Source organism: Plasmodium chabaudi, assembly GCF_900002335.3.
Source record: "Plasmodium chabaudi chabaudi strain AS genome assembly, chromosome: 10".
Taxonomy (NCBI): Eukaryota; Apicomplexa; class Aconoidasida; order Haemosporida; family Plasmodiidae; genus Plasmodium; species Plasmodium chabaudi.
This window is the reverse complement of record NC_030110.2, coordinates 111587-131973: the sequence shown is the minus strand read 5'-3', so window position 1 is coordinate 131973 and position 20387 is coordinate 111587. Positions and strand designations below refer to the sequence as shown.

The 20387-nt window shown below is 26.1% G+C and overlaps 4 protein-coding genes across 4 annotated transcripts; all 4 read left to right on the top strand.

The window, feature by feature from the left end:
• Window positions 1-170: 170 nt before the first annotated feature.
• Window positions 171-1232, top strand: PCHAS_1003000 (6-cysteine protein P36, putative; the record flags this gene model as incomplete). The annotated part of the gene is made up of 1 exon (XM_728859.2): window positions 171-1232. The coding sequence occupies one exon, from the start codon at window positions 171-173 to the stop codon at window positions 1230-1232; it is 1062 nt and encodes a 353-aa protein (XP_733952.2).
• Window positions 1233-2887: 1655 nt separating this feature from the next.
• Window positions 2888-5815, top strand: PCHAS_1002900 (conserved Plasmodium protein, unknown function; the record flags this gene model as incomplete). Its single annotated transcript, XM_016798245.1, has 9 exons — window positions 2888-2890; window positions 3128-3183; window positions 3341-3374; window positions 3495-3546; window positions 3662-4649; window positions 4806-4869; window positions 5049-5217; window positions 5366-5617; window positions 5709-5815. 9 exons carry the CDS (start codon window positions 2888-2890, stop codon window positions 5813-5815), a joined length of 1725 nt encoding a protein of 574 aa, XP_016655482.1.
• Window positions 5816-6876: 1061 nt separating this feature from the next.
• PCHAS_1002800 (conserved Plasmodium protein, unknown function) lies at window positions 6877-7436 on the top strand (the record flags this gene model as incomplete). Its single annotated transcript, XM_736812.1, has 2 exons — window positions 6877-7251; window positions 7356-7436. 2 exons carry the CDS (start codon window positions 6877-6879, stop codon window positions 7434-7436), a joined length of 456 nt encoding a protein of 151 aa, XP_741905.1.
• Window positions 7437-9316: 1880 nt separating this feature from the next.
• PCHAS_1002700 (AP2 domain transcription factor AP2-SP2, putative) lies at window positions 9317-19551 on the top strand (the record flags this gene model as incomplete). The annotated part of the gene is made up of 2 exons (XM_740784.2): window positions 9317-18919; window positions 19150-19551. The coding sequence occupies 2 exons, from the start codon at window positions 9317-9319 to the stop codon at window positions 19549-19551; spliced, it is 10005 nt and encodes a 3334-aa protein (XP_745877.2).
• Window positions 19552-20387: the final 836 nt, after the last annotated feature.

Sequence of the window (20387 nt, the reverse complement as noted above, 5' to 3'; positions counted from 1 at the left end):
TACGATAACTTTTGTTTGTTTCTTTGAATCAACAGTTATCATACTGGAGTATTTTTGTTGATGCTACCGTTTGAAGACTTAAAAAAATATATTATATACATATATGTGTAAAGTTTATTAATGATTGCACATATATTTATTTTTATTATTTTTTTGTATTATGAAGCAATATGAATTCACAACGCCATATTATATGTCATATTAACACATATTTCTCCGTAGCTCGAAATATGTTTTTTTCCATTTTTCTATATTATGCATTTTCACTTTTAATATTTTTATCGATTTATGTTTTTAAGATGAGAAAGGCGTTATATTCTTTGTTGTTTTATATGTGTGTATGTTTATATATATACACCCCTGTTCTTATGGCTAGTTTGAAAGATATCGAAGTTGGCAATTATTTCATATGTAACTTAAAAGATTATCCCCCAGGAAATTGCAGTGTTGATCATGATTATAACAAAGCAATAAAATTGCTTTGTCCTATTGTTCATAATAAGAATAATAGTGATAAGGGATATGATCCTTCATATTGTTTTAAATATGATGGGATAAAAGATGAGTTTATTATAAATAATAAACAAAATCATATACACAACAGTTTACCTGGAGTTATATTAACAAATCATATAGAAAATGATACTTATAATGTGAGTATATATCCACCGTTTGTTGTAAAAGAAGATATAACTATTGTTTGTATATGTGACAGTGAAAAAGGAAATGAAGGAATAACACCGTATCTTAAAATAAACATAAAAAAAGCACATGGCTTGAATAATAATTTAGAAGGTGATTATATAAAAGGGTGTGATTATGGAAACAATAGAGGGAAATTTCAATTTTTAACAAAACCTGTAAAATATATTAACAATCCTGTTTGTGAAATAGAGGCATATCCTGGGGATGTTGTTGGAATAAATTGTAATAGTTATATTACTAAAATGCAAGGGGCCCGTTTAGAACCAGAAAGTTGTTTTAGCATGGTATATTTTTCGAATTTAACAATGCAATTTACAAAAACTAGTGTAAATAATATAATGCCTAATGCAAAATATTATCCCGATTTATCACCGCATCCTGGAAATCAAAATTCGAAAATGTTCTTAACGTCATACTTATTGATACCTAATGACCTACAAAGGGACATTTTAATATATTGTCATTGCTCATATAACGGGAACAAAGGATTAGCAATGTTTCACATTTTTGCTACAAAAGCGAGTTAATATGTGATGTATGCACAAGAGTGAGAGAGTTGAAATATAGAAGACAGCATTTCTCACACAAGTCATACAATTTTGTTTATGTTTTAATGGCATATAATAGTGCAATTTGTTTAACTTTTTTAAATATGTTATATTCCCACTTTTTATATTTTTTATAAGTTCAATTAATATGTGCTTTTATTTGTTTTCAATTAAAGTGCTTAATTTGTATTTTTCCTTTTTTTTAACATTTTTTTAAATTAAAAGCAAAAACCATAATACAAAATTATAAATCGCCTGATTATTAAAAATAAGTATGCATATGCATAATTTAGAAACAATAGCATCCTAATCTATGCCACAAATTATAGTCTGCTACTGTTTCCATTTGAAGTGTTTGTTTCATTATTCCATATGATAGAGCCTTAATTGTATTATACAAAATGCGCATATGAACAAATAAACTTGTATTCATTTATAGAATAATAGTAATGTAGACATTATATTTTTTTATTAATATGAATCAAAACAAGTAGCAAAATTTACATTATATTATTAAATGAGTTGAATGTAATAAAATTAAAAGCATAAATTAATTATGTAGCTTGTTTGGGGTCAAATTGGGTTTTAATACTTTAAGAAATTGCAATGTAATGATTATTATGCTGATCTTATATTTATTTTTTTTACGATTCTTTCAATAGAATTTTCAAGTTGTGGTATTCGCAGTAGCAGTTTTTTGTTTTTATTTTATAATACTTTATTAATTTACTAATTTACTGTGGCGCCTCTTTTGCAATAATAATAAGTGTCCAGCACAATAAGTGATTGTGCCAGCATTATAGCTAATTCATAATATACATATAATGTTATGAAAGAAATAATCATTTTTCATTATGCTTATCTTTCCTTACGACATACCCAAATATAATGATGGCAAAAAATATACTATCAAAAACTTTTGAATTAAAAAAATTGGTTACCAATTTTAAGTAGTAAATTGAAGAATATTTGAATTTATTGTATTATATATATATATTTATTTATTTATTTATATTTTTATTTCCATTTGTATTGTAATTTTTCCGGTGTGCCTCAATACTTAATGAGTAAAAAAAGAGATAACTTAAAATATAGCAAAAGGGATATAACATACGAAAATAAAATAAATTAATATAATAATTATTTTGTATATAATTTATATAAAATAAATTGGATTTAACTACAATTGCGAACTTATTTGGATTATGATTACCGCTTTATGAAAAAGAATAAAAATTATATTATACATAATTGAAATAATATATAAGTGGGATAATTAAAAGATTAAACGCGAATGCCAGAAAAATCAATAAAAACGTATAAGTAGTAAATTAGGTAAGATAAATAATAATATAATGAAAAATAAAAAGTTTAAACAAGTAAAATAAAATTTTCATACCATCATAAGTTTGTTTATAAATCATAAATTTGATAAGCATGAGAATACAATAGCTAACTTAAATTATCAATATATAAACAGGCCAATGTATAATAGATAAATAATTTATATGCTTGTATTGCATATATTTTCACACATCACTATATTTTTGTTTGCGCAAGGCTACAATCTTGAAACTTTTATGGACATTTCTTCAAAGAGGGATAATTGTTTCTATTAATAGCTGAATAGCACTATGGTATGACAAACCTCAAAAGAGGAGCAAAAGTTGTGGGAACCCCACAAAAACAAATAAAATAATATAAAGGAATAATGAGAAAAATATAGAATATATGCAATTATTACATATTATATGTATGGGGATAAATAACAGAAGTTTAAAACATTATATAAACTTTATTATCTCTCTCTACAATGCTGAAGTATGATTATACAACCCACATATATTTTTAATTCGATTTTATTTTTCATTTAGAGTTTAGATTTAAATGAGGCCGAGGATGGAAATTCTAAAATCAAGAATTCCAAGAAGTGAGTGAAAATATAATGTAGATATATCCAGTAAATAAGCAGTCTATATTTTTTTTGAAAATATGTGGACGTATTTGCAATGCGTAGCATGTAAATCTATATAACGCTGTTCTAATGTATCACCTATATGATAAACTAATTTTTTGTTTGCATTTAGGCATAAACTAGAAAAAAATGACACCCCTAACAAAGTAAATACAAAGAGACAAAATATGAAAATGAAATATAAAACTGATACTAAATAGAGAAAATAAAACTATGTCCATATGTATAAACAAATTATTTATTATATTTTTTTGAACCTCTTACAGATTGCAAAGATAGGCTCCAGTTCTCCAGAAATCCATAACGAGGATGTTCAAGGTAAATGTTAATTAAACAAGGAATTTGATAACAACTAATGAATTTGTATTATATACATTCGCCATATATGTTTGCATTATTTGTACTAACCACATTTATTTCTTTAAAAATTTAGGCGAGAGCCAACCATTATGTGAATCTTATCCTTCTAACAATGAAGGAGAAACTATGAATTGCGAAAAAGATATTTTAGATTACTCAACTAATAATCATTATGACAACAATAATAATAATGAAATCGAGGGATATAATAATATCGTAATTGCAAATGCCCATGATTATAAATATAGAGGCAAAAAAAAGAAAAAAAAAAAATTTAAAGAACATAAGGATGTAACTAATAATGAAAATGAAAAATCCAAAAAAATTAAAGAGAAGCATATCGATAAGGAGAAAAAAAATAAGACAGTTAAAAAACTTCAACAAAATAATACAAAAAATGCAGTGATAAATTCGACTGAGATAAAGAATCCTGATGAATCTAACATTGATGAAAAAGCCGATAAAGAGGAGGAAGACAATGATGATAAAGATTCCATTGAGAAAAGTGACGAGGAAGGAGAAGAAGAAGATGATGACGAAGATGAGGAAGAAGATGATGATGACGAATATGACGAAGAAGATGAAGAAGAAGACGATGAGGAGGAAGATGATGATGAAGAAGAAGATGATGAGGAGGAAAATGGTGGTGAGGAAGAAGATGATGATGGCGAAAACGAAGAGAAGGAGGATGTAAAGGGAGGGGAAACAAAACCTGAGGAAGGAAATGATGAAGAAAAAGTGAAGGAAGCAGAGAAAGAGAAAGAAGACGATGATGTAAAAGATGAGGAAGAAGAAGAAGATGATGTAAAAGATGAGGAAGAAGAAGAAGATGAAGAAAAAGATGAGGAAGAAGAAGACGATGAAGAAAAAGATAAAGAACATAGTGATACGAAAGATGAGGAAGACACTAAAGAAAAAATAAAATTAAATAATAAGGATAATTCATCTGAAAACGATGATGATGAAAAAACCAGCAATAATGAAAAAAGTGGGGCGGATGACGAAGATGATAATGAAGAAAACGAAGATGAGCAAACCAGTGTAGCTAAAACACAAAAGAGGTACAAAAAATTATATATATGTGTATACTGAAATTAAAACATTATAGTTGCTAAGATGAGGGATAATTCCCTGCGTTCTATATCATAATAATTGTTTTCATACAATATGATTTTTCCTTTTTAATATAACTATTTTTTAACTTTTTTTTATAATAGCAACGAAAGCGGGGGTAGCGAATATGGGGATCTCAAAAAAACTGACCGATTTTTTGCATCATTGGTAATTAAATAGAATTTGTTTGTGCTTTTTGTTACATTATTGTCTTTTTCTCTAATCAATCTATATGCATACATCGATACTGCCAAATATGTAATTGTAAAGTAATATGAGAGTGTTAAATATTTTCTTTGTCAAATATATTTTCATTATATACCCATATACTTTATTTTTACCTTCAGAATGATCCCAATTCACCCAATAAACTATTCAGTGAATATGTAGGAACCTTAAATATATTTGGTGGAAAAGGTTTAGATTTGGCAAAATTGCAGAAAAATATAAATAAAAAAAAAAAAGTAATAGATGAAAAAAAGGATATTAAAATGATCGAAGAAGAAGACCCATTTGGTAATATTACAAAACAAGCATTTGTACAATTTTTGCATATGATATTAATAGACATGAAAATGTGCATTTATATATGTATCCACTTTGTTATGCACCTTTTTTTGCTCAATTTTCATTCTCATTCTTCACATTTATTACGATTTTTTAGAAAATGAAGAGATAATATACTCAGAAAATACTATAAAGATAAATAAGTTTGTTAGGAAAGACGGGAAACAAGAATGGTCAGGTTATTTACCAGTAAAAATTCAAATAATGAAAAATAAAGAAAATGATAAACATCGAATTTTATGTTTTCAAAAAGGAAGTGGAAGATTATTTTTAAATACAGACATTTTCGAAGGATTTAGAATAATTCCCTCTAAAAATTTGTCCGCATTATTTAATGGCCGTGATATAGGTATGTGATAGAGATTGCGTTACTGCATATTTACATATGTATGGGTGAAGCAAAACCACATTTATTCTTTTTCTTTTTTTTGCTATTACAGGTGATGAAAAAATAATAACCCAGTATATAGTAACGTTTATTAGTACTTCTTCAAGAGATGATTTTATCAGTAAAATTAATGATATTGCCAAAAAAAATAATAATTAATTAAAAAGATGAAACCTTATACAAAGTGTAAAACTTAAAATGTTTCTCAAACACTTTTAAAATAGTTTTTTTAATTTTTGTTGTAAAGCTTCTCCATTTTATATATTTTTATCCCTCTTTCACATTTTTGATTTAATTTTTCTAGTCATATAAAAAATTAAGGAAAATTTATGAAAATATTTAGCTTTCTTTTATTGTAATATGCATAATGTATTGGCGTTGTTTATACGTTTTTTTATTTCAATTTTTGGGTTTCCTAGTATCTATGTGTACTACTTGTATGTATTATATAGCCACACATGTATTGTATAAATAAAGAAATATGCATTATACATGTACATAGGATCGAAAATATAATGCTATACACATGCATTATTTATTCGTTCTTATAGATACATATTTCGAGCAAATGCATTTTTTATAAATATACATTTCGATTCTATTTTTTTTATTCATGCATTTTATATTTTTCCTTTTTTTTGATATATTTAAAAACCTTTTGAAATTTTTAATAAGAAAATAATCATATGTATATTTTTTAATATCTCCAAAAATTGCCTATAGCGATTGATGTATACATGTATCGAAATAAATGTATATGCGCTAGAGATGTGATAAACGATCACATAAAGCAACATACAATAATAAAATTGAATAACAGTAGCAATATAATATATAAGGTATTAAATTTATTGCATATAGGTCGATTTATCTCGTTTAAAATATTAATAACTTAATAAAAGGGAAATAATAATATATATATACAAGCCGTATTTATATAGGTGTTTATACATTTTTTTAATCCGCAAGAATTCAATGAAAAAGGAGTGGACGAGGGTCATGGTATATATAATTGATAAATTGTATTTTCCATACTGATATATTTTTTTAAATGTGCTAATTATATACTATTCTGTGGGCTAAAAGTAAGAATTGCTTCATTATTTGGGGAGCACAAAAATGTCGTAAGTACGGCTATTTAAGGTTTTCCGATTGCTTATTGTAATAATAATAATTGTTATTGCCGTTGTTATTATTTTATTACTTTTTTTAACGGGCCTATGAATAGAGTTGTGAGAAACTTTACCAATAATAGAGGGATAAACAACCCAAGCAAAATAAAAACATTTAACAATTCGTGCGATGAAAATTTGAAAAAGTCGTTTGAAAAAATAGCTATAGGCAACCCTCCAAGAGCCAAAATAAATAGTATCCTAAATTTTTTAATAAAATCAAAAATATTAAATACAGAATGGTCCAAATCACAAATTATTGATGAGATATATAAAAGGAGAGTAGATAAACAGCTTTCTTTTCATTTAAATGTATTATATGGCTTAGGATCGAAAGGAATCCATTTAAATAAAAAAGGAATAGTGTCGCCAGTATTATTTTACCCCTTAATGGATTACGACCAGTTTAAGACTATTGTACAGGTATGTTTAGCTCATATAAAAGTATGTGTATCAACACAAATTAAATGATATTAATATGAACATATATGTAGACTTACATTCATATTTCCACTTTTTTACAATAGGTAATGCAAGTTGCGGATAAAGAGAGAAAACTTGGGATATGTGAAGAAAAACAATTTTTTGAAAATTTATTTAAGAAATAAACTGTGCATAAAAAATTTACTTAAAGAAAACTCCAAATTAAGCTATAAAATTTAAAGATCCCACAGAAATCAATTGAATATATCCCTATTCATATACATATCTTATGATGTGTGTGTTTTTTTGTATTTTATATAAGACCTTAAATTAATGCGCCCCGCTTTATGGGCATTCGTATGTAACAATTTCAATCTTATGATATTTATTGTTTTACTGAGTAAATAATATAACATTTATTTTATGAGGAAAACGAGGAGATATATATTTGCGCAAATATATACGGATGTTTATGGTTGCAAATGATCGATTATGTGTAGGAATATAGGAGTATTCCTGTGTTAATACTTGGAAAGGGATAACATATGCAGATATATGTAAGTTTTAACATATATTAAATATGAAAGAGAAAAAAGACTACATAGTGTAGTATAATAAAGAAAAGCTATATATTATAAATGGAGAATAATACCTACCTGTGGTAGTTTTTTTTTTGCATGCACTCATTTGTTTATTGTGTATGACTATTGTAATAATTTTTATACGACCTATTTTTTTGTTTCATTCTTTACGTTTTTTTTAAATGAAAATTTGTGAGTTTACAATTTTTTTAAGTATTAAATTATTTTCATCATAAATAAAGCCCGTTTTATCATAAATATATCATTCTTACTGAAGCGAGCTATAAAAAAGAACAAAAAAATAGTTGTAATTACTTCAATATAAATAATAGGAATTTCTGCAGTTTATATTTTGAGGTAATTGCTTGTATTTATTTAATAATAGCACTTGGCTTTTTAATGCAACTTTGTGAAAACAATATGTTTTATCCATATTGTTCTATGATTTCCCTTTTTTTTCCTATTTTTTGTGTTATGAAAAAATCTAAATCTTAAAAATGCACCTGTTGCATATTGTATGTGTGTATATATTTATATAATGTTCAATGATTTTATAATTAATACATAAAACAAGATACTTAAAACAAGCCCGAATTGATATATGCACATTTATGTAATAAACATATTAGTTAACACATTGTTTTGTAGCAACTAAAATGTAAATGTTCAAAATAAATATGTACATATTTTTTTTATATGATAGTTTAGATATTTCTATAAGTTTATAACCACAAATTAAACAATAGCTCATGACAAATTACGATGCATATATATGCATACATGAGTATTCATTTGTTTTGTTTATTTATTTTGTCACTTCGATGTGCTCCTATTATTGCATAGCAATACACTGGTTGTTCTATTTATGAAGCTATACATAGTATTATATATATTAAAGCAGATAAGTATATATAAACGAATTTTTATTATGTATAAAAATATTGATGGGCATGCTAAGCAGTGTCTTACATAAAAATTAGAAGAATAAGTAGAATCCTCGAATTTAATAATATTATATAAACAACGTATTATGATAGTGAAAAGCATATATACTATACAAGGGGCAGGCAATATATACTTTAAAGAAAAGTGGTTAAGACACGACACTAATGATATGTTGCATCTGTATATGTTAGTATCAATATTTTTTTATTTATTTTGAAAATTTTCAGAATATTATATATAGACCTTATACTATGCATATTTTTCCGTTTATTTTAAACTACTACTTTCCGTACTTTCTCTAAAATATGTATATATCATAAGATATTTTTTTCTTAGAACTCTTTTTTTCATATAATATATTTTTTTGTCCAAATAATATCTGTACATATTTTGAAGCGATGATGAGCATATCAAAAGATATGTAAAGGAACTGGGGCTACATGCATATATAAATTTGTGAATGTGCAATTGCGTCAAAAAAAGTAAGTTATATATATTTATTATTTTTATAAAAAGTTAAAAAATAAAATATAGACTACATGAATGAAGGTGAAATTAATGATAAACCATTGGAAGAGGGTGATTTGGGTCTTTTTGCTGAGAATACTTCAAATATATCAAAATTGAGGAGCAAAAATTTAAATAGTATTAAGGATGATCTAAAAAAAGGGGAAAAACATAAAGACAAAAAATATAATGGCCATAGTAAGAAAAATGCACAAGAAGATAGTTTTGATATGATTTGTTCTAACAGTGACCAAGGGGAAAACAGATATGAGCAATATAATTTATTACCATATTTTGAAAAAGAAAAGCATAATTATTCGAATGTAGAAATAAGCCCATATCAATACAGCAAAGACAATTACAAATGCACCCCACTGGATTATAAAGACAATAAAGCAATAATGGGAACAGAAGAAAATAAAAAATTGAATAATATACGAAAAAAGAAACTATTAAAAAACCAAAAGTGTATAATTAAATTATATAATAGAGAAACAAAAACCGGAGGAATGACGTGTTACAAAAATACCCCAAATGACGATATATCTCGAAATTTTGAAGAAGAAAAAAACGAAGTAAAATGTAGAGAAACTAATAGCAATGATAATAAAAATAGATTGGGCATAGATTTAGTAGAAAACTTGCACAATTACAATGATTTTTCGCGTTTTCCCCCAAATGAAATTCATAAACATAATATTAATGGTACGAATGAGAACAAAATTGATACAGTTTTAACAGAAGTTGGTAATAATATAAAAAAAATAGAGAAAAATACTAAGATAATAAGTGAAAAAGAAAGAAATGAGAAATTGCGTAAAAAAGAGGATTATGGGGGTATAAGAAATAGTGATATGACTAATATAGAGAAAGGAATAGAAAAAATGAGAGCGAACTATAGTGACGATATTACTACTAATATTGCGGATAAAAAGAATGATAGAAACAAATATCTTCCAAATGTTAATACAAAAGTTAGTTGTATAGAAAATATAATAGTCAATGAAAATGATGAAAAATTGGATGCGAAAAGAATACTCTATAATAATATACCGCAAAAATTGGAGCATAATAATGGTGGTGATGTATGTGGCATAGACAAATCACATATTAATAATCTCAATATGCCAAAGGTAATATTGCCAATAAAAAGTCAGGGAAGTAAAAAGGAAGCAAATAATATATGCGCAAAGATACATAAAATATATAGAGATAGGCATGATGCATGTTTAAATAGTAAACCAAATTGTAAAATAAATTTGATTAAAATTTTGGAAAAAAAAACGTATAAAGACAACAGAATTGTAAGTCCAATTGATAAAGTTAATTCTTCTAATGGGAAAAATGTGATTCATATCAGATATAAAAACATTCCTATATCAAAATGTTGTGATAAAATTAATAAACTAAATCATGAGAATAATGAAAATGGAAAAAAACATAATAATATATTAAAAACTGATCTGAGTATTAGCAGATTAAAAGCCGGAAATAGTACGGCAGTCTCTTTAAATGAAGATAAAGGAAAAATTAATGAAGATTCCAAAAGAATAATTATGGGGTGCAATATTATGAAAAAAAATTCAAAAGAAGACGAAAGCAGCATATATATAACAACGGATAATAGGGGGGAAAAAATTATCGATCAAAGTTTTGGCGAAGTATACGCTACAAATGGTAATAAATGTGATGAAAGTATGAAAGAGACTGAAAATAGTGATGTCATAAATAGCGAAGACAATAATATCAGGGAAGAACATGAACTAAAAATTAAAAAAGCATACTGCTTAAATAAATCGACTACTACAGTGGTTTGTGAAAAAAATAATGACCGTGTTAATGGAAAAGAGAATAACTTAGGAGACGAAGAAAAAGGATATTTTAGGATCAAGGCCCCTTTTATAAATGACATAAAAAGTGAAGAAGCAAATTGTCCCTCAAAATGTGTCTCAACAGATGATGTAAATAATGTTTTATTAAATTTTGGCAAAAAGAGTATTAATAATTATGAAAACCTGAACAATTATAATGATAATTATAATAATAATTATAAGAAGAAAAAAAAAAGAACGGGTATACCATTGAACGAAAGAAAATATTATAGAGTGCTTGCTAAGCAAATGGTGAAAATACAAGGATTGACATTTGATCATAATCAAATTAGATGGATAGCATATTGGAAAAATGAAAACAACAAACAGATTCAGAAACATTTCCCTGTGTGTAAGTATGGGTTTTATAAAGCTAGACAGCTAGCTCTAGAGTTTCGGAACTCTAAAATCAATGAAAAGGGGGGAAATGGAAAATGTGAAAAGAATAAAATTGTTAACAAGAATGAAACAATATATGCAAAAATGAACAAGAAAGAACTCTCCAAAAAAGGATCAGAGAAAATAGAATCGATTCTGAATAACGGCAAAAATGTTACGGTTGCGCATCTAAGTTATCATTCCAAGAGCGTTTCGTCTATACATGGAAATGTGAAAAGCAAGAGTAAAATTTCAGGAAATAAAGAAAGTGCAACTTTTGACAAAGGGAATAATACCACCAATGTATGCAATATAAGCAGTGAGAAAGTTATACCTTCGAAAGAAAAAGAGTCTGATTTCAATTTTAGAGAAAACGAAAGCATGTGGGTAAATGATGCTTCAAATTTTTTAAGAAACAATGACCATCTTAATGTTATGTATACAAATAATGGGAAAACAAATGATATAAATAATTATGATTTAAATTTTTCAAAAAGATTAAACAGTGAAATGAACACAAAACATTATGATAACAATGGGTTAATAGGCAATACTTCGTCATTTCACAAACAAAAACAGTTTTCAAATTGTGTGCCTATTTCTTCAGACATAAATAATTCGGTAAATTTTCTTTGTCAATCAAAAAATGAAAATATTAGAGATGATGAAATTAATATCCAACATAATTCAATGAGCAATGAAAGAATTTACCCTAATGATGTTCCCAACAATTGTACAAATAGCTACTGTGAAAATAATAATGGGAATTGTGCACATAATTATAAAAATTGCAATGCAAATGTGAATATTTGTATGAATATTTTTGAAAATACATATTATAACAAATTAAATAATCCTAATTTTTCTTGTGACCAAAACAAAACTTCATTGGGGGCATATCCTCAAAATGATGTTGGATATGCTAATTACTTCAATAAATTTGAAGGAAGCAATAGTATTACTAATAGAGGCATGAATGGTATATATACTGAAAATAGACAAAATGAGGATAAAAAATTTACAGAATGGAATTCCCAACCACAATATTTAATTTGCAATAGCAAAGAGAGAAATGATTACTATTATAAAAATGATAGTTGTAGAAATTTTAGTGAAAACGTATTTATGCACACTAATATAGGAACAGAGAAGGAAGGAGTGAATTATACTTCTGAAGGGGAACGATTAGATTGGAAGTCTCGTTATAATTTTAGCAATGTTAATAATATTATAAAAAATGATAACAATCTTGATGAGGTTAGCATTGAAAGGGAAAACGAAGAGTATAATAGTGATACAAAAGGTATACGTAATTCTGATTTGGCTAACAATGAGAATAATATTTTATCGAATAGAAATTGTGTTCAATACCGAAATGGCGACAATTATTTTTACGATGTAAGCAATAATCTCGAAATTCTGCCAAATGGTGATGTGACAAATAGAGAAAAGTATGAAGACAATAATGAATTTGGCAATACTTCAAGCATGAAGAAAAATACCATTTTACATAAAGATGTAGAAAATGGTGTGGTTCTGAATAAGAAAATAGAAATTGTGGATGGCAATAATGCTATCAGGAAAAACCAAAAGGCAGATTCGAAAACCATTTTAAATTTATTACATGGAAATAGAAACAATAATTTTTATTATAATAAAAGTATGTTACACCCACACATAAGTAATAGAAACGAAAACAATGAGCAAGATTTTACTACAAAATTTGGAGATAATAATAACTATTTTGGAAATATAAGCAATATTGTAAATGCAAAGAAAAAAAATATTTTAAAAAATCATAGAATAAACAAAATTTCAAACTCTGAAAAAATATTGGAAAAGGGAAAAAATGAAGTAGGTTGCAACAATAGTAGCAAAACTGGGACACCGAATAGCACAGTTGGGAGGTCGAGAAAAAAGAAAAAAAAGGGAGAAGACAATATCGGAGCGGAGAAAGAAACAAACAAAAATGATTTTAATATGACGGAGAAGATTAATGATTTATTGGAAGAGAATATAGATAATAAAAACCCTGAAAAGGAAGCAATTTTAGATGAAATGGTTTTAAAAAATAAGAACAAAGTAAAACCCTCAATAGAAAAAACAAATACAATTCATGAATTTTACAAAAATGGTGAAAGAAAAGATGATGGAGAAATCATAGGGGTGAAGGGGAAAGAGAAAAAACCAAAAGCAAAAAATCGAAAAAAAGGAAGCACAGAAAAAATTATTATTAGTGTAGATGAAAATATTCCAAATCATTCTACCTCCATGCTGCAATTAATTGATATAAACAACCGATCTGTAAGTAAAAATTATTCAGATAATGGATGTTTAAATTTTTTTAAAAATGAAACGAACAATTTAATTTATCATACTAGAATTGGTGAAGTGAATGGCACTAGTTATATTGAAAATAAAATTCCAAATTCAATTATAGACAATAAAAAAAGCGATAAAAAATACAGATCTTCAAAAAATGAGATAAAAAATCGAAGCAATGAATTATATATAGATGAAAATAATATAAAATATGTTTACAATGACGATATAGCAGGGGAACCAAAAATCGGAGATGGCATAGACGAGTCATATATAATAAGAAAAAGTGAAGAAAATAATTTCGCTATCGAAATTGACAATATATGTTATTCTGGAATAAACTCAAATAAGAAGAGAAAAAAAAAAAAAAAAAAAGAAAATGAATCAAGTGAGGTAAAAAATGATGGTTACATTGACAAGGTAAGTGATAGTAACTGTAAAAATTGTATTGAAAACGTACGAGAGGATGAACTAGATAAATTGGAAATATGCAATTATAAACTGAAAGATGATAATAAGAAAAATTCCAAAGAAGATAATAACATAAATTATTTCCATAAAATTATGAAGATACCCAAAATGAAAGGAGTGCATTTTGATATTAGACAAAAACGATGGTGCGCATATGGATATAAAAAAAAAGAGTGTTTTTCTGTTTATAGATATGGGTTTTTAGCAGCAAGAGAATTAGCTGTTAGGAGCAGATTAAATGTTCAAAAAAGGAGAAACAATTTAAGATTAAAAAAGAAAAACAAAAATGATATTAGCGTATCAAAACGAAAAAACATTTCATTGGGAAATGTTTCATCTAAGAAGAAAAGGAAAAAAGAGTGTGGAGGTATTAGTAGTGGCGGCATCGATAATACTAATATAAATGGAAATATACTTTTAAAAGGCGAGGGAAGAGTTAGTGAAAATAATAATCTCATGTATGAATTACCCAATTTAAATAAGAACAACGAACTAATTAGGAATGCATATTGCGTATCTGACTCATATCCATACGATATTCAAAATGGTAATTTTATTTCTCAAAATGATTATTACAAAGGTTTGGGAACTGATATATATGGTGGAAATGCTTGCAGCAATTATCAGGCAGGGCATATTTCGATATCAAGTTATCCAAAAAATGATATGCTGGGGGATAAAAGCTTCAAAGATGCTACAAGTGATCCAAATGATATGGGTAATGCATATTTTCTATGTGGTTATAATAATAATGTTGTGATTGATAGCAATAAACAAAACTATAATCGACTCAATAATGCACCCTATTTAGTTGGCATAAAAATGGCATACGATGGAAAAATAATGGAGAATCAAAATAGTCTCGTCAATGAATATAATTTAAGCGCAATAGGCACGGGGACTCAAATTAATAATAGAACCGAAGTAAATAAAATAAATGATGAAAATGATTTTGGAAATTATAATATTAATAGTGTAAATATAAAGCAAGATACAGACACAAATAATTATATAAATAGCTATACTAATAATGAAATGTATCTAATGGATGGAGATAGAAATAACAATTATGTTTTTATGAAAAATATTGAAAAAAATTTTCATATAAATAGTTATGAAAATGAGTATCCCTATTTTAATCACACCAATTTAAATATTCCTAATGAAGAAATATTAAGCAAATGTTTTATAACCCCAAATATACGAACACCATTAACAGACAAATGTATAAGTCGTGGAGAAAGGATGGAAAAATATTTTTATAAAAAAATTAACCCATGTGAAATGGAAAATAATGAGGAGGCATATTATCATGATACATTTAATAATGCAGATGCGATAAAAAAACTAAACAGGACAGGAAATTACACCAATAAATTTTTTGAAACAATTTTAAGTAATGTCGGAAATAATAATACGGTTATTATGAGTGAAAATACATTTAGAAATGACGTTATTAATAGAATCAGTAATGATAAGAACATTGATAATTTGAACAACTTTTATCATGAAAACGTAGTGAAAGAAAAAAATTTGAATGTTGAAAAAGAAAACGCAATGTTTTTGAATTGGAATTGTAATACATATTCAAAATATGATGAAGGGGTGTGGAATAATGGAATAGGAAAGGGTGATAATATGAGTAGAAACAAAATTGAATATAGCAATAACTATAATACTTACAATGGAAATATATCTATGCCTCTTTTAGAATGTTATAATAACAATTTTAATGACGTAGAATGTGCTAAATCGTACAATATTGTGGGTAATGAATATTTCAACAATGGAGAGCATAGTATGGATAACAAATCAGAGATTAGCAATATAAATTATTGTATAGAAAATAAAAATTTAAATATGCCAAAAATACATTTATTGCAAAATCAGTATGAAAGAACGAACTTTAATAAAAATGTGTGGATAAATGAGAATCCAAAAGAAGACGAAAATAATCAATTCACTATAAATGAGACAAATATTGATCAAAATTATTTAAATTCTAATAAGATTAATAAAAAAGAAAACAATAATAATTATTATCTTTTCCCTGATTGTAACATTTATAATGGTGTAAGCATTGAATGTCAAAATACAGGTCTATCTAATGATATGCTGGCAATAAATCAAACTGATGTTTCTGAATTTGTAGAACAACCAAGCACTCAACATGGGCGAAATTTTTACCAAAATAATTTTAACAATATAGGAAATATTAGTAATGCCTATTGTACTGGCACCAATAATAGACGTAATTTTTGTGAGCAAAATAAGAATGGAATTTCTGCTGAAATGATACAAATGAATTCACCATTTCTTCAGACAACTTATGGGGAAACTGAATCAAAATTAATACATTTTAGTGATAATGCAAACACTCCAAAAATAAATAATGAAAAATTATCGTATGGCATATATGATAATCAAATAAATAAATATCTCATTAACGATATAGAAGCAAATAATAACAATTCCGAATGTAAACAAGCTAACATGTATCCTGATATGTGGAGAAATTCATTTGACTTACATTATGCAGATAGAAAAAATATACCAATTAAAATCTCATTTTTATCACCAAGCACCAATAAAGTCGACAAAGTTGTTACTATTGCTGAAAATCTAGAAAATTTTAATAACGAACAGAATCATTTATTTAATCCTAAAAATGATACTAATCAGTATTGTATTGGAAATAGAAATGACGAAAAAGAAACAACAAATTTTAGAATAACACCCAATAAATATGGTGATATAAATAACAACCAAAATAATAATATATGTATGAGCAGAAATGACATATATACGGATTATCATAATTCCAATAATTTTAATGAGGAAAACACAAATTTAATGATCGAAAATGAAGATGTACACAACAATGGAAGTAAAATTAATGAATTCACAAATATATTTACCCATGAAAACAAAAAAATTTATCATGAGCAAAATAAAATCGACGATTTGTGGTGGGAAAATAACAATGAAAGAGTTTTTACAGATCCAACAATTTATCCTAATAATAGTATCCCATATACATGTGAAGCAATTAATTCATCGAATTCATATGCTAATAATATAAGTGATAAGCATAATTTTTTATTTAATTACAACAACTATGAAGATATAAACTTAAAAAAAAACGAACTGAATATTGGCACTGAATTTTCCCGTAGCATTTCTGCAAATGAAGTCGAAATAAATATGCAAGCATATGAAGAAAGGGAAAATGAAAAAAAAAGAAATATGTGTCATTATATTAACAACGATATGGAATATATAAATCAAGGTAATGGTTTAATAAATGAAAAGGAAGTCTGTCCTGACCAAAGCTTTATGAGTATGTGTAACTTGTCTAAACGATTACAAAATGATAAGCATGAAAAAGAAAATAACAAACTAAATAAATATAATGACAATAAGAATAGAGATAAAAATGATGAAACGAATCAAGACATAAATGGCGACCTAGTTGGAGACTTAAATAATCTTAGTAATGTAAAAATAAATAATGATTTAAATCCAAGGTGTAATCCATACATTTTTTTCAACAATCAGACAATTAGAAATTATAATGATGATAATAATTTTTATAATGAACAAAACTGCATTATGAAAAGCACAAACGAAAATAAGGAACACTATGACATGGAAAGATACAAAGGTGTATTTAATTCCGTAGAAGGGAATTTTGTCGATATAGAAAAAATGCCCATAAGAGGGAAAGAATTTAACAGAAATGAAAATATATTCAAAAGAAGTATAGATACTGCAAGTGATGGAAATGCACACTTCAATATAGGAGGGAGACGGAACTTCATACAGAGCAGCGTTGTAAATCGTTTTGTGAATAATTCAATTAAAAGTCAAAATATGAATCCATTTGTTGAAAATTTAAGGAATATAAAAAATGTTAATAAAAGAAATGAAATATGCATGGGGTTAGAGCATGATTTAAATTGTTATGCTATAAAAATGGATAATACGGAAAGCAATTCAGAGGATATAGTCAATATTAATGACAAAAGGATAGATGATGAAGAAGAAATGCATATAGATGTAGCGGATAATTATAACATTCTTGATGGTGATATAGAAAAAGGGCGTAAAAACAAAAAAATAATCAAACCTATAAATGATTTCACATATACAGATAATAATAAATATATTTCAAAAATTTTTGAAAAAGAGAAACATAACAAGAAAAATTTTCACCAGGAAAAGAAATATAAATGGATAGCAGATGATAGGGATATAAGTATATTTTTTGAAAAAAGGAATAATAATGATAATGGTATTAATTCTATTGGTAGCTCTATTCATAGAGTTAATAAAAAAGGAACAATATTAAAAAATGTGCATATAACGAACAAATTCAATAATAAATTTATGAAAAAATGTCTACAAATAGATATAAGTTTTGATAAGAATTTAAAAAAGAAATATACTCAAAATGAGAAATTAATTAATAACTATCACATATCCATATTCAAAAATATTAGCATTAATAAGCTTTTATCGTTTCGGTGGAATATTAAAAGAAAAGATACATTGATGGAATCATATTGCGAATATATTTGCCTAACACTACACGTAATTTTTTTAAATGAGAAAAGTGTGTATGCTTATGAATTGTTTTTTTCGAAATGTTCATCAAGTCTCTGAATTATTCATTTTTTTATATGCATATATGTGCATCATTAATATAAACCAGAAAATATAGAAAATGTGGCTGGTCTAATGTATGTGTCTGTATTTTTATTTTATTACACGCATATCTTTTATTTCGATTACTTTTTCTTTCGTTTTTATAACTTTTACAGGATATAAACATGAATAGATCTAAAGACGCAAGCAAGACAATTTACTTTAAAAAGGTGATATACAAATTTTTAATCATTGATTTATTTAAAAATTTAAATCCCATAGATTTTTCAAATAATGGGAATACAGTGGAAAATAATGATAGGCTAAGTAAACATGTATTGTTTGAAAATTTATTACGTGAAAAAAAAATACAAAAGTATATTAATATATTAAAAAAAGTTGAAAAATATCACATCGATATTATAAACAACATCTATGATCTCAAATCCATACAATTGTATATAGATATTTTTGTTACATGCTTACTAAAAAATATCCCATCAAGCAAATTATCATATGATGAACACAATATGCTCATACGATCGCTTTTGTTATTTTACTTTGATAGTAATAAATAGATAGCTATAAAGGAAGGGAATTCAAGTGAGCACTTCGAGTTCCCCCCTTCAAGTTAGCTAGCTACTGTGATCAAGTGGTAAATGAAGTAACAGAAAAATTATTAATTCTTGGCATGCTAAATGGGGGATATATGTTTGGTATATTGGCATGATAATACATTGGTGATGTATTTATCACTACATAGTTTTTATTTCTTGTTTCATGGCAAACTATATTTTGTATAGTATATAAATATTTGTGAGTTTTATTGCTAGTTATTTTGATTTGTAATAATTAGAATTTTAACACTGTTGTTTATGTATTAATTACTTGTTTTATTGTATTTTTTATGTATCATTTATTTTTTTTTATTTTTTTTTTTCTCTCAAAAAAATTGCACTTAAATTCTTATTTCGTTATTGCATTACAACACTGTGTGCACATGAGTGTAAAATGTATACAACAATTTTCAACACTATTTAAAAGTAAACTTGTATTTTTATACTAATATCTTTTTGCGCATTCTTTTACAAGTCACAATTGTTATAGTTATTTTTTTAAATTAATAGAAAAAATTAAACCAATATGCATTTTTCAAATTACAAAATTATAAAAATAATTTTTTTTATATTAATAATATTTTTTAATATTTCGTGGTGACGGTGTCTGGTGTTTCTCATGATTTATTGCGGAATATCATTTTTTTTAAATACCAAGAAATTAAATGTAGTGTGATTTATTTATGCATTTATTTCCATTGTTATATGTGTGCTATTTTATATTTTATTTCTTTACAGTATTAACTCTGCGATATTGAAACATTTTTGCGTAACCACAGATAAAGCATTCATTGGCG